The sequence below is a fragment of the Lucilia sericata genome, unplaced genomic scaffold (genome assembly GCF_015586225.1).
Source record: "Lucilia sericata isolate MDLA Ls3-8-SP2 unplaced genomic scaffold, ASM1558622v1 Contig000404F_arrow, whole genome shotgun sequence".
Lineage (NCBI taxonomy): Eukaryota > Metazoa > Arthropoda > Insecta > Diptera > Calliphoridae > Lucilia > Lucilia sericata.
In genome coordinates, this window is record NW_023994422.1 from 45,235 (window position 1) to 59,881 (window position 14,647).

Consider the following 14,647-nt stretch of genomic DNA (forward strand, 5'->3'; position numbering starts at 1 on the left):
CTACAATGAAGATTACATTAAAGTACGAAGAGTTGTGTTCCGTTTTATGGAGTGTGTCTTCAAAAGGGCCAGAAAGAATTGAAGACATTTCAAATTATATAAAAACTACATATAGTAGAAAAGTAGACAAAACAGGCATATCAAAAATTGAAAACTTTTTAAAACTTTTTGATGTAAAAAGTAAGTCTGTGGATGGAAATCAAAAGAAATTTCGATTAAAATTTTGTAGTTGGATGGAAACTACTACGGAAATCTCAACTTACAACACATCAACAGGAGCGCCGTGCAAGTCATACGAAGACTTATGTTCAAGGTAAAAAAAAAGAGGGTCACACAAAAACTTTTTTCAATCTCAAATGAGGAAATTGCTGATACATTTAACGAAATGCTGAAAAAGGAAAACCAACATATGGATGTCGTACATATTGCAACTATTCTTCCTAATGCATCACCAAAACGACTTAAGCGAATTGTGGAAAGTATACCAACTACAACGTCATAATCAAATTTTACTGAAGAGGAAGCAATAGCGCTTATGTTGGAACTGGGTCTCAGTCGAAATAAGTACCAAATATTAAGGAAAGCTCTGCATGAAAAAGGACACAATATATTACCATCATACAAGGCGATCCAGGAAAAAAACAAACTATCCTACTAAATCAACAAAAAATAATGAAGAATTGAAAGAACTGAGAGCTGCGGAAAAAAGCAGAATCCAAGAAGAATTTAAAGTTCAGATGGGATTAAACATCGACAAACCACTTTCAAGTTGCGGTAGTACAAATGACGGTAATACGTCGAGAAGGTTTTTTCGTGATTTTGAAATTACTTCAAAAATAACTGGAATCGACAAGGAGTTGCTTCGAAGAGTTAACACTATTTTAATGGCACTGAATAGTAAACATAAAATTAATGGAAATCGATTTGGGGAATATACATCTGAAATTTCTAAATTACTTGTATCTCTGTATCCATGGAGGGAACTAACACCAACAGTACACAAAGTATTGTGTCATGGTCAAATAATAATTGAATCGAATATTCTTCCACTTGGAGAGTTAACAGAAGAAGCCCAGAAAGCGAGGAGGAATCGAGATTTTAAGCATGTTCAACTATTCAGCTCAAGAAAATGCTCCAGAATGAAGATATTTTTAATAGTTTACTTCTATCTTCTGATCCTGTTCTTTCAACTATTCGAAAAAGATGGATTTGTTATGAAACTCTATCATCTCAAAACAAGGAAGATTTAAAGGACTTATATTACCTTCTGGATATGTATACCGATATGACAGATTATTTTATAGAAAATAAGTAGTGTTAGGAATTAACTATATAAGTAGGTTGTAAGAATTAATTGTATTATGTTTAAGATAAACAGTTCAAATAAAAAAAGCTATTATACTAACTGATGATATTGTATTAAATTGTGTTTTATATTTCGGTGGGCGGGAAAGGTAATTTGTGTGGGGTGATTTAGGTGTTGTTGTGCGTGGCTCATAATAAAATTATAATTTTTTTTATTTTATATACAATATTATAATAAAATAATTAACTAAATAATTTTTAAAAATTGTCCAAATATTTTATTCAACACCAAATGTATGTTCTGTCATACTTAATACTAAAATATGAAAAAGATGAAATTAAAGGACACAGGTTTAAATGAACATATTTTTGAATGTAATTGAGATATTGGCTTGAAATTTTTTGTAAAGGGTCGAGAATTTCCATATCTAACTAAAAAATGATATTAAGGGATAAATATGGACTAAATTGTTGTAGCTATCTGCGATCCTATTAAAATTTTGATATAAATCATAGTTTTAGAAATTAAACAAATATGTAATATATGACAAAATCTTTATTTATGAACAAAACTCAATGAAATTTTCAATGCTTGTTAAATTTGTCATTTCAAATAAGAATATGCAAAAAAAAAAAATTGAAAAGGTCAAAGGGCATCCCGCAATTCCCAAAAATAGGAATGAAAATCCCAAAAATGGGATTTTTTACTTTTTTGCCCATAGGGTCCACATTTCTTTCAGGGCTGGGAAAATACTTTTGGAGTAAATAGAAAACATATTGAGGTTTCCAAAACTGCTTTCAGTTTTCTGATCCCAGCTTTGGGATTTTAGAACATGTCGCCCAAAGTTGAAGTTTTGATAAAAAATAGGTCATATTCGGAAGGACGCAGTGGCAACATTTTCAAAAAATAGGACAAGTTTTTTACGCCAAAGCGTTCTGCGTAAAGATACCTTTTAGAAAACTATAAAATTGTTATATGTTCTTAATAAAAATTTTATTTTATTAATAAAAGAGTTAAGACACATTTTTGGCAAAAAAACGCCAAAAATCTAAAATTTTTTGAATTTTTAAATTAAAAAACGTATATTTTTGGATCTGTAAATGATATTGATCTGAAATTTTTTGTATATTATTGGAAATTTTGTTGTCTAACTAACAAGAAAAAATTGAGTCCATTTGGTCCAAAATTACGCCCGGTATTCAAAAAAAGGCGGACCAAGGTATGGTAAATTTTGTATCACTAAATTTTTAAATGCCTATAACTCGGATATTATAAGAGATAAGTAGTATGTCCAAGCATGTTTTTTCAAGATCTCGTCGAGCGCTTTCACAAAATATAAAAATCTTTGTATTTGGGTGAAAAGCAAAAAAATGGCACGAGTTTAAAAATTTTACATGTCGTAGGTACCCTACTTTGAGCCGCCACAGCGCCGTCCCTGGGGCATCTGCAGGGTTCATCTTCAAAACTTAAACTCGAATACTCCTTGGCTACGCTCACGCCAAATTTTATCCCGATCGGATCAGCCGTTTAGAAATGCCAGATTTATTTCCAAAAAATTTCCATTCTGCCCCACTGTGCAGCAGCATTCAGCATTCATTGCATTTATATATAAAATTAAAACTGCTTAAATATTTTACAGCTTTAAGATGCCAAATAACCAAAAATAACTCTAAAAAACAGCAATTTCTGCAAAATTTTATTTAGTTTGGTGTTTTTTTTTTTTTTTTTTCTTCGGTACACACTGGTGCATGGCACCACCATCTTGCCATTCCATCATTCATTTGTTGTTTATCTTATAAATGAATATACTGGTATTTGCCACATTTCTGCTGTTTGTGATGACGCTGTTGTTAAACAAAAAGCTTAAGTAAATCAAAATAATGTTTTTGTTTGTATAAGAAAAAAAACAAGCTTAAAAATCCATTTACTTTTAAATATAATAAACAACGAAAAATAATTTCAATACTCATACGTACAAAGAATTGTTTGTATTAATGGAAAATACACACAAATTTACAAACACATGTGCTAAATGCGTCTGCTTTTAAAAATCAAGTTTCTCTCTTAAGTCTTTTGTTTTTTGTAGGGTTTTTGTAGATGAATGTTAATACAGTGGTTGTGGGAGTTGATATTTAGACTAGAATACTAGAGACTATATACCAGACTTTAGACTAGACTACAAACTAGATTATATACCACGCTTTAGACTAGACTATAGACTGAGATTAGACTAGACTAGACCATATACTAGAGATATACTAGACTATAACCTACATTATAGACTAAACTGTGAAATAGACTCAAGACTAGACGATAGAGTAGACTACAGACTAGACTATAGAATAGACAACAGATCAGACTATAGAGTAGATTATAGACTAGATATAGATTAGACCTCATACTCGACTTTAACCTAGACTTTAGACTAGACTTTAGACTTTAAACTAGACTTTAGACTAGATTTTAGACTAGACTTTAGACTAGTCCTTAGACTATACTTTAGACTAAACATTAGACTAAACTTTAGACTAGATTTAGACTAAACTTTAGACTAGTCTTTAGACAAGACTTCAAACCAGACCTAAAACTAGACTTTATACTATACTTTAGACTAGACTTTAGACTAGACTTTATACTATATTTTAGACTAGACTTTAGACTAGATCTTAGACTAGACCTTAGACAAGACTTTAACTAGACTTTAGACTATACTTTAGACTAGACTTTAGACTAGACTTTAAACTAGACTTTAGACTAGACTTCAGACAAGACTTTACAGTAGACTTAAGACTAGACTTTAGACTAGACTTTAGACTAGACTTTAGACTAGACTTTAGACTAGACTTTAGACTAGACTTTAGACTAGACTTTAGACTAGACTTTAGACTAGACTTTAGACTACTCTTTAGACTAGACTTTATACTAGTTTTTAGACTAGACTTTAGACTAGACTTTAGACTAGACTTTAGACTAGACTTTAGACTAGACTTTAGTCTAGACTTTAGACTAGACTTTAGACTAGAGTTTAGACTAGAATTTAGACTAGATTTTATACTAGACTTTAGACAAGTCTTTAGATTAGACTTTATACTGAACTTAAGAAAAGACTAGTCTAAGAATTTGGACTAAACTATAGACTAGACTTTAGCCGGTACTATAGGCTAGACTAAAGACTAGATTACAGACTAGACCATTTAATTTAATAATAATATTTAAAATTTTTAAATAGTTTAAATACAAAACCACTGTGCATGCTCTATGATGAGCAAAAAAATCAAGTATTATTTTTCATCTAACTACATATTTGACTTGTTTCGAATGTACGTCTTATAAATAAGTGACTCAAGCATTAGAAATAGATAAAAAAAAACACATAAATATGTTTAAATGACACTTAATACATAATGTAAATACATATGTATGTACATATATGTATAACTAGATATTTATGTTTGTCTTTAAAAGTTTATACAAAATAAATGTGTCTGTCGTTTACTCTCAAATATGTTAAATGTGTTTACGTTTTCATAGACAAAAAATTGTTATTTTGTTTTTTTAAAAAGTTGTTTTTGTGTCTATTCAAAATTATGTAATAGCAGATATTTGTTATTATTTCTAACAAATTGTTAGGTTTTGTTACTTGAACATTTGTTCAAAAATCACAAATCAACTTTATAATTTAAACATCTTTTTTGTTTTTTGTCTGCATTATTCGGTCTTTTTCTTCTATTTTGTTACTTTATTTATAATTTCGGTTTTTTCCTTTATCTATTACTTAATACCCATTTAAACAGTTTTTTGTTTAAATTGCTACCTGTATTGTTTTTTTTTAACTTTAAATGTATAAATGTTAAATAGAGGGGAATTTTTTAAGAAAGAACTATTAAATCATTAAAAAAAACACAATTAAAAGATTTATGATGGAGATTTGGCAAGAACGTTTTAGATTCTAGAGAAGATTTTGTTGTTAATTATAAAGAATTGTTTTGTTTGAAATTATTTCATTTATTAGTGTGTTTTTTTTTTTTTTTTTTTTTTTTTGGCAGACAATTTGCAGCAATCATTTATTTTGATGAGTGGAATATAAATTAATGTGAATTTCGCTTGCTTAAGCTTTAAATTTAATTGCAGTTAGGAAAACAGGTTTGACTCAAAATTAAAAAAGTTTGAAGGTTATATTATACTATTATTTAATGAGTAACTTAAACCACAATTTTCAGCAATCTTATTAAAACTTATTTAAGTCCATAGTTTAGTATATAGTCTAATACATAGCCTAGTTATGACTATAGTATAGTCAAAAGTTCAGTCTATAGTCTAAGTTTTAATTGAGAGTATATACTAGTGTACCGCCATGTCTAGAATAGTCTATAGTCTAGTCTATAGTGTAGTCTATAGTGTAGTCTAAAGTGTAGTCTGCAGTGTAGTTAGTAGTATAGTCTATAGCGTAGCCTATAGTCTAGTCTATAGTCTAGTCTAGTCTATAGTCTAGTCTAGTCTATAGTCTAGTCTATAGTCTAGTCTATAGTCTAGTCTATAGTCTAGTCTATAGTCTAGTATATAATCTAGTCTATAGTCTAGTCCATAGTCTAGTCTATAGTCTAGTCTATAGTCTAGTCTATAGTCTAGTCTATCTAGTCTATAGTCTAGTCTAGTCTATAGTCTAGTCTATAGTCTAGTCTATAGTCTAGTCTAGTGTAGTCTAGTCTAGTAGTCTAGTCTAGTCTATAGTCTAGTCTATAGTCTAGTCTATAGTCTAGTCTATAGTCTAGTCTATAGTCTAGTCTATAGTCTAGTCTATAGTCTAGTCTATAGTCTAGTCTATAGTCTAGTCTATAGTCTAGTCTATAGTCTAGTCTATAGTCTAGTCTATAGTCTAGTCTAGTCTAGTCTAGTCTAGTCTATAGTCTAGTCTATAGTCTAATCTATAGTCTAGTCTATAGTCTAGTCTATAGTCTAGTCTATAGTCCAGTCTATAGTCTAGTCTATAGTCTAGTCTATAGTCTAGTCTATAGTCTAGTCTATAGTCTAGTCTATAGTCTAGTCTATAGTCTAGTCTATAGTCAAGTCTATAGTCTAGTCTATAGTCTAGTCTATAGTCTAGTCTATAGTCTAGTCTATAGTCTAGTCTATAGTCTAGTCTATAGTCTAGTCTATAGTCTAGTCTATAGTCTAGTCTATAGTCTAGTCTATAGTCTAGTCTTTAGTTTAGTCTATAGTCTAGTCTATAGTCTAGTCTTTAGTCTAGTCTATAGTCTAGTCTATAGTCTAGTCTAGTCTATAGTCTAGTCTATAGTCTAGTCTATAGTCTAGTCAATAGTCTAATCTATAGTCTAGTCTTTAGTCTAGTCTATAGTCTATTATGAAATACCAATATCATTAATCAAGCATCCGCTTTAGCATCTATATATGTTTATTTTATCTAAAACTTTCATTTCCCTGAATCATCTTCAGGTTAATTTATTTGTTTTTAATAAGAAATACGTAAACTTCCAACCATGACTCACTTTATTTTGATAAAAATTTCCAAAAAAAAAACAAGACTTTAAAGACTGGTCTTTGGTATTAAAGAAATATAAATATATGGAGCATAAAGATAAAACAAGTTTAAGTACTAAAATAAAAAGGGCAAAATTTTAATGGGTCAAATGTGTACTTAAACACCTATACATGTTCCTACATAAGTAAGTTTAACCTACATATTTTGTACATGGAAAGAACATGGAAAGCCAGTGTAAACATGACCCAAGTAATTACAAACAAAAATAGAACTTGAGTGTTAATGAAAAGCGAAAATATTTACTATATGGTGGATTCAAGGAATAAAGAACAAATTTGGCAGGCAAAAGAGAAAGCTGGAAACTAGAGTAATTTAGAAATCATTTAGCACTAAATTTTAGAGTATAGAAAATCTAACATGTAATAGTAATGGTTTACAGACTAGACTATGGACTATACTATACTATAGACTATAACTAGGCAAGCATTGATAGCTACAGACTATTGACAAGTATAGACTAGACGATAACTAGACTATAGACTAGACTATAGACTAACTATAGACTATAGTAGACTATAGACTAGACTATAGACTAGACTATGACTAACTAAGACTAACTATAGACTAGACTTAAGATAGACTAGACTATAGACTAGACATAGACTATATATACTACGACTATGATATAGACTAGACTAACTAGACTATAGACTAGATATAGACTAGACTATAGACTAGACTATACTGACTAAGATAGACTATAGCTAGATAAGACTAGATAGACTAGACTAGCTATACTAGACTATAGACTATAGACTATAGACTAGACTATAGACTAGACTATAGACTAGACTATAGACTAGACTATAGACTAGACTATAGACTAGACTATAGACTAGACTATAGACTAGACTATAGACTAGACTATAGACTAGGACTATAGACTAGACTATAGACTAGACTATAGACTAGACTATAGACTAGACTATAGACTAGACTATAGACTAGACTATAGACTAGACTATAGACTAGACTATAGACTAGACTATAGACTAGACTATAGACTAGACTATAGACTAGACTATAGACTAGACTATAGACTAGACTATAGACTAGACTATAGACTAGACTATAGACTAGACTATAGACTAGACTATAGACTAGACTATAGACTAGACTATAGACTAGACTATAGACTAGACTATAGACTAGACTATAGACTAGACTATAGACTAGACTATAGACTAGACTATAGACTAGACTATAGACTAGACTATAGACTAGACTATAGACTAGACTATAGACTAGACTATAGACTAGACTATAGACTAGACTATAGACTAGACTATAGACTAGACTATAGACTAGACTATAGACTAGACTATAGACTAGACTATAGACTAGACTATAGACTAGACTATAGACTAGACTATAGACTAGACTATAGACTAGACTATAGACTAGACTAGACTAGACTATAGACTAGACTATAGACTAGACTATAGACTGGACTATAGACTAGACTATAGACTAGACTATAGATTAGACTATAGACTAGACTATAGACTAGACTATAGACTAGACTATAGACTAGACTATAGACTAGACTATAGACTAGACTATAGACTAGACTATAGACTAGACTATAGACTAGACTATAGACTAGATTATAGACTAGATTATAGACTAGACTATAGACTAGATTATAGACTAGACTATAGACTAGACTATAGACTAGACTATAGACTAGACTATAGACTAGACTATAGACTAGACTATAGACTAGACTATAGACTAGACTATAGACTAGACTATAGACTAGACTATAGACTAGACTATAGACTAGACTATAGACTAGACTATAGACTAGACTATAGACTAGACTATAGACTAGACTATAGACTAGACTATAGACTAGACTATAGACTAGACTATAGACTAGACTATAGACTAGACTATAGACTAGACTATAGACTAGACTATAGACTAGACTATAGACTAGACTATAGACTAGACTATAGACTAGACTATAGACTAGACTATAGACTAGACTATAGACTAGACTATAGACTAGACTATAGACTAGACTATAGACTAGACTATAGACTAGACTATAGACTAGACTATAGACTAGACTATAGACTAGACTATAGACTAGACTATAGAGTTATTTTGGCCTGGACTATAAATTATGAAACATATTTCCGCATCATGTTTCCTTCAATATCAAAGCCCTAATAATGTGGCTATTTATATGTTGTATAAACATGTTTCAGCTACATGTTGCCTTAAATGTGCCGCTTTTTATTTATTATCAACATTTTCCTATTCAAGTTTCACAACTATACACTTTAAGTTTAGTTTTTAATAAGTTCCCATTTTATATCATAGTTTTTATATTTATTCAAACTCCCACTAACTTGAAATTTATTGTTTAACTTAAAAAGGCGGAAATATTTTTTTTTTTTGTGCCAACAAATTTCTACTCAATTTAAGTTTTATGCTTAAATGATTTCTTTTAAAATAACTACTTTATTTAAAACAACAACAAAAAACATTAGCTAAATGCAGCAAGGTATTATGTAAGTTTGAAAACAAAACAAAAAATAAACAACTAAATAATACAGTAAAAAGATAGTTAAAGGGTCATTTCCTTTTGTAGATATTTTGTTAACAAAACAGCTTCTTCTTCTTCTACTCTAAGTTAACAAAATCGTGGTTATAATTCATCTTCTCATCATTAGCGTTTGTTTTTCTTGTGGATTTTTTTTATAGTTGATGTTAACCGTTAAAGGAAAAACAAGTTTTTCTTTTATGGTTAAAACATTTTAAAGTTTATTTCTTCAGCATTACATTTTGTTGCCTTTAAGCGGTTGTTAACAATTTTGGTATATTGTTTATGCCAAAAAAAAAAAAACACAAAAAATTGTTATAAAAGGTTGTTGTTTTGATTTTTGTGGTAACTGCTACTGCTGCTGCTGCCGCTCTATTAGCTGGTTACTTAAAGTTTATTGACTTTTTGTTAAAAGCTTGATTTGTTAACCTAAAATTGTGGAAAAAATATTAGCTTGCAGAAAACCAAATATTTTTGGTTGTGCAACAATAAATTTGTAAAGATGATGTTCGTTATTTACATAAAATCGCAAAAAACAAACGCAGTTACATAAATTTTTTAATAATTTTGTTGTGTTTTGTTCAACTATTGCGGTCATATGAGAAAGGAAATGTGTAATTTGAATAAAAACAACATATGTTTTCAAAATGAACGTTATGCCTAAATGGGTTAGTTAGAAAATTTTATAAATTAAAGATGGTGAATGCAAATATTTGGAAAGACACATGTTCAATTTAAAAAGTATTAGCAATAGGATAATTGTTTCATTACTTGGAAGTTGTACATATAGGCCAAGCTAATTCCAGCTTCAGATTTAGAAAAACTACAAGTTCCAAACTACTAAGAGATTCAAATCTTTAGGGAACTTTGTATAGTTTAACATTCAACTTAAGTTCATGGATCCGAAGAAGAATACTCTTAGTAAGAGTTGAGATCAGACAGTAAATTTCGATTTATTTATATGAAATTTTAAAGAAAAACAATGAAGAGAGAGAAGACCAATGCAACATGTATATCATTCGTTAGTAACATGTTTCTACCCTTGACTGCGACCTATCTTTTAAATCTGTGTATAAGAAAGTTTTAACTAGAATTTCGTACAGAAGGAAATGGTGAAGAATTCGACATTTCCTTTCTATTAATGATTCTGAAGATTCAAAATCTGTATTCCAGATATTGGCAATAACTTCCTGTAAAGGTGTATAGAGGATCCTTAACATTTTTATGACGTTAAGGATCCGCTGCCTTGTTTTTCAAGCAGAAAGTTCATCATTTACGATATTAAGTCTCGGTACAACTTCTATCGCCAATACCTTCCCTTGATGGGTACCATTATGTTCTTCGCCCTGGACTGAGACTGATCTCCTAACTACATTGTTTATAACGATGTTACATATTTGTTGGATTGACTTCAGTCTCCCAAAACTCTAGATATTGACAATACTTTTCATTGATGTTTGGCAATGGTTTAAAAAGGACCGTCAAGCTGAAATGATCAAACATTTACGCAATGAAGTGTCATCATAATGTAGGAAAACCCGACCGCTTCTCCTTGGACTGAGGATATTAATAAATACGTAGCTGACCTCCTGATAACAGAGTTGCATGTACATATGTATATTTGATAGAATACGACCTATAATTGCCGATGTACATTTTCTACTCCAGACGCCTTGGACTGATGTTATTAACACATACAAAACTGAGCTCCTGATAACAGAACTATAATTATCGATGTAGATGATCGTCCCAGAACTCTAGATATCGCCAATACATTTCCTTGATATTTGCCACCATTATATTATTGGTTTAAGGAGGATCGTCAAGCAGAAATGATCAAACATTTACGAAATGAAGTGTCATCATTATGAATTTCTATATTGAAATTGAGGCCTTTCTCTTGATAACATATAACTGATCTCTTAAGAACAAATTTGCATATGTATTGGATTGAATATGCCTTACAATTGCCGTCATACATGATCGACAGAACTCGCCATACTAACAGCTACTTTAGAGTCCTACAATTGCCTATGAACTTGATCAAATGATCTCGCTAAGAGCTATGTAGTTTGGAGATATATAAGTAGAACTTTAGAGCTACTTTAGAGACCCACAGTTGCCGACTTACTTTATCCACAGATCTCACTAAGATCTATGTACTTTAGAGATCTCTAAGTAGAACTGAATTGATTATTGCTGGAGTTTTTGAAGAATTACTCATTAGCAATTCTCTGTGACATTATAACACCACTAATGCCCGATCAACCCATTTAAAGATAATTTAAAGATCTAGTTAACATGAACTCCTCTGTATTCTCATTTTCATAATGGAGGCACAAAACATCTAAATGGAACTGATGTCTGGAAGAACGCAATTTTGGACTTGGTTAATACACCATACAAAAGAATTATAAACATGGACTTATTTACGACCATGCAAAGATATATTTCTTAACCTTTGCTAGATCAAATAACATGACACCACCAATGCCCGATCAATCCATTCAAAGTTTAGCCATTCCGGTTGGGTTCCTAGACTAGCTGCACGAGTTTGTAGTTTCGTTTCCAAGACTGAGACAGAAAACTATATAACAATTAAGGAATATCAAGTGTCAGTTCAAACCGTAGAAAAGTTTGAATAACTTTATTGAAAGTTTTGGAGTGAGATTTGTGAGAGCTTTACAGCTCTTTTAATAGTTGGACTTGTTCATTTAATATACAAATTTTCAAGTATTTAAATTTTCTAAAACAAATTTATACAAAAAAGTTTCATTTTTTCTAAAAATCGCTTTACAAGATTTTCTTTTTAAACTGGCCATAACCCACATTTTATTATTAATTTTGTTTTTTTTTTTATAATAACTTTTAATGTTTTCAGTTAGAAATCAAAACAACCATTGTAATTTATTTAAATTAATTTATCATGCTTTGCAACATTTTTAGATTTTTTTTTTTATTTTATAAATTAATGTGCATAGCCATTAAGTTTTTTTTTAATATAATAAATCGTGCTTCGGATTTTGTTATTTTTTTTTTATAAATAGCCATAGATTTAATAAGATTTATATTTTATTGTTTATGTTTGTTAAACAATAATTCATTTGCTGGTTATTACAAACTAAATAAAATATTCAACTATAGTTTAAAATTATCAACACAGCAGAGCGTGAACTGTGAAATTTTAATTTTTTAACTCTAGTTATGAATTTTAGATAAAATTAATTTTGCTTTAGTTTTTCCATGTTCTAAACCAAAAAAAAATAATTTGTTTAAAGAGTAAAAACTCATACAATATGAACTGGTACACACAAAATTTTGTAATGTTATTAACCTAAATTTAGTTTAACATTTATTTAGGTTTTTTAATATGATGATGTCTAAAACACATCCGTTACAAATTATTGTGTTTGTAATACTATTGTTGAGATTATAATATCTGCAACATGTTGCTAAAGTTTATTTTTTTAACAACATGTTTGGTAAACTAGGCTGATTGTGTTAAATTCCTTTCAAAGAAAATGAATATCCAAAGATAGAGAAACAAGAAAGAACATAGTTAAAGAGGAGTGATAAATGGTAACGATTTGATTCCCAAGGGGTTTCAATCCAGAAGATTTACCGAATCGATTCCCTAAGAAAGAAATGTGAGAGAATCTGAGTCTTCCTTTAAATAACAATCGAAGAAATATCTAATTCCCCTGGAAAAACTCAGTAGACTGAGAGGGTTAAGTCCCACAATTTCCAACAGTTCGACATGAAACCTATTTCCCAGCAATTCCAATCTGAGATTCTACATTCTAAGACATGTGCAATTTATATGCTCGGTCGCCTCTAGTTCTTTTACATCTTCACATATCCGGCAATAGTCCGGTATATTACTATCCCACTTATTGTAAATGGCTCTAATTGAGCAATGCCCTGTTAGCATCCCCAACAGAATCCTTAGCCTGCGTCTATAGAGTCCTCTAAGTATCTTGGTAGGCCGCACTTCAAGTGTTCAAGTTTGCAATTCTTTCTACTATTCCGGGACTGGTTGATGATGTCCCGGATTCTCTCGGATATCAACCTATAATGGAGCGGTTTCACTATCATTTCCTTATCATCTATATCAAAGTTGGAATCTATCTACAGGACGAACTAGCTTGACTCTCGATAAAAGCTGTCAGAACCGACCCTAGATCGGTATAATTCCGTTCGTCCACTGTTTGGCTATCAATAAAAATTGTCACAACCGACTCTAGATCGATATGATACCGATCTAGGTCGGCCGCCGCACCGTCACGGATTCTCTCGAATATCAACCTATAATAGGGACAGATGTGCGGTTTCACCATCCTGTCCTTATCATCTATATCAAGGTTCGAATCTAATTCAAGCTAGTTCGTCCGCAGCTTGACTCTCGATAAAAACTGACACAACCGTCTCTAGATCGATATGATTCCGTATCAGTTCCATCGCTTTTCAGACCTATACATTAGTCAGGAAGTTTGAAGGACCTTTTTATATCGGTTCAGCTAACGGACCATAATCAGTAATTCTTTGATCAGTAGATCTACTTCGTACAGAATTTTTATATGATTGTCGCGTGAAGGTTTGACTAACGAAGAGTCCAAGTAGATTCTTAGCCGTCACACCTGCTACAAAATGTTCCATAAATGATAGGTACAGAATGTCCCAATTCATTCCTATAGAATTATTGCAGTAGGCATTGAATCGCTCTTTCATTCTTTCCTGGGAAGTTTCTTTTCTTACTATCAAGGAAAGTCCCTAAATACTTAGATCCTGAAGATCTTATAAAATTATAATTATTTAAGACCTTTTGATATCAATTTTTTTAAAATTCGTTAAAGTTTCTTATTAACTATATTTTTGGAAATCCTCTTCATTTTTAGGAACTTCCACGTGCTGAAGCATTATTGGGTCGTGAAAATGTCAATGATGATGATTTGCAAAGTCTCGACAAGGAAGAATCCATGAAAAAAGTGGAACATAAAATTGTTAAAGCCGAACACCATAAACCCGCCGAAGAAGAAAACAATATGAATGAGGTTAACGATAGTGAAAACAGTGAAGAGGTTGATGAAATGCAAAAGTATCCTGGTAAAATTCCTTTGGAATTGGACTTAAGTGATTTGGCAGCTGCCTTATTGCAAAACAACAAGAAGTAATTATTACGATACAAAAAACTTTTAATTGAAATTTTCTTAACTTTAACCCCTTTTTG

At 30.8% G+C, this 14,647-nt stretch overlaps 1 protein-coding gene across 2 annotated transcripts in view; it reads left to right on the forward strand.

The window, feature by feature from the left end:
• Positions 1 to 14,647, forward strand: part of LOC119604557 (putative uncharacterized protein DDB_G0271606) — a 51,281-nt gene that overhangs the window by 33,973 nt on the left and 2,661 nt on the right. For both annotated transcript variants that reach the window (XM_037957247.1, XM_037957248.1), the window contains one exon: positions 14,316 to 14,587. In XM_037957247.1, the coding sequence (XP_037813175.1) occupies positions 14,316 to 14,587 (272 nt within the window). The remainder of the gene's footprint in view (positions 1 to 14,315; positions 14,588 to 14,647) is intronic.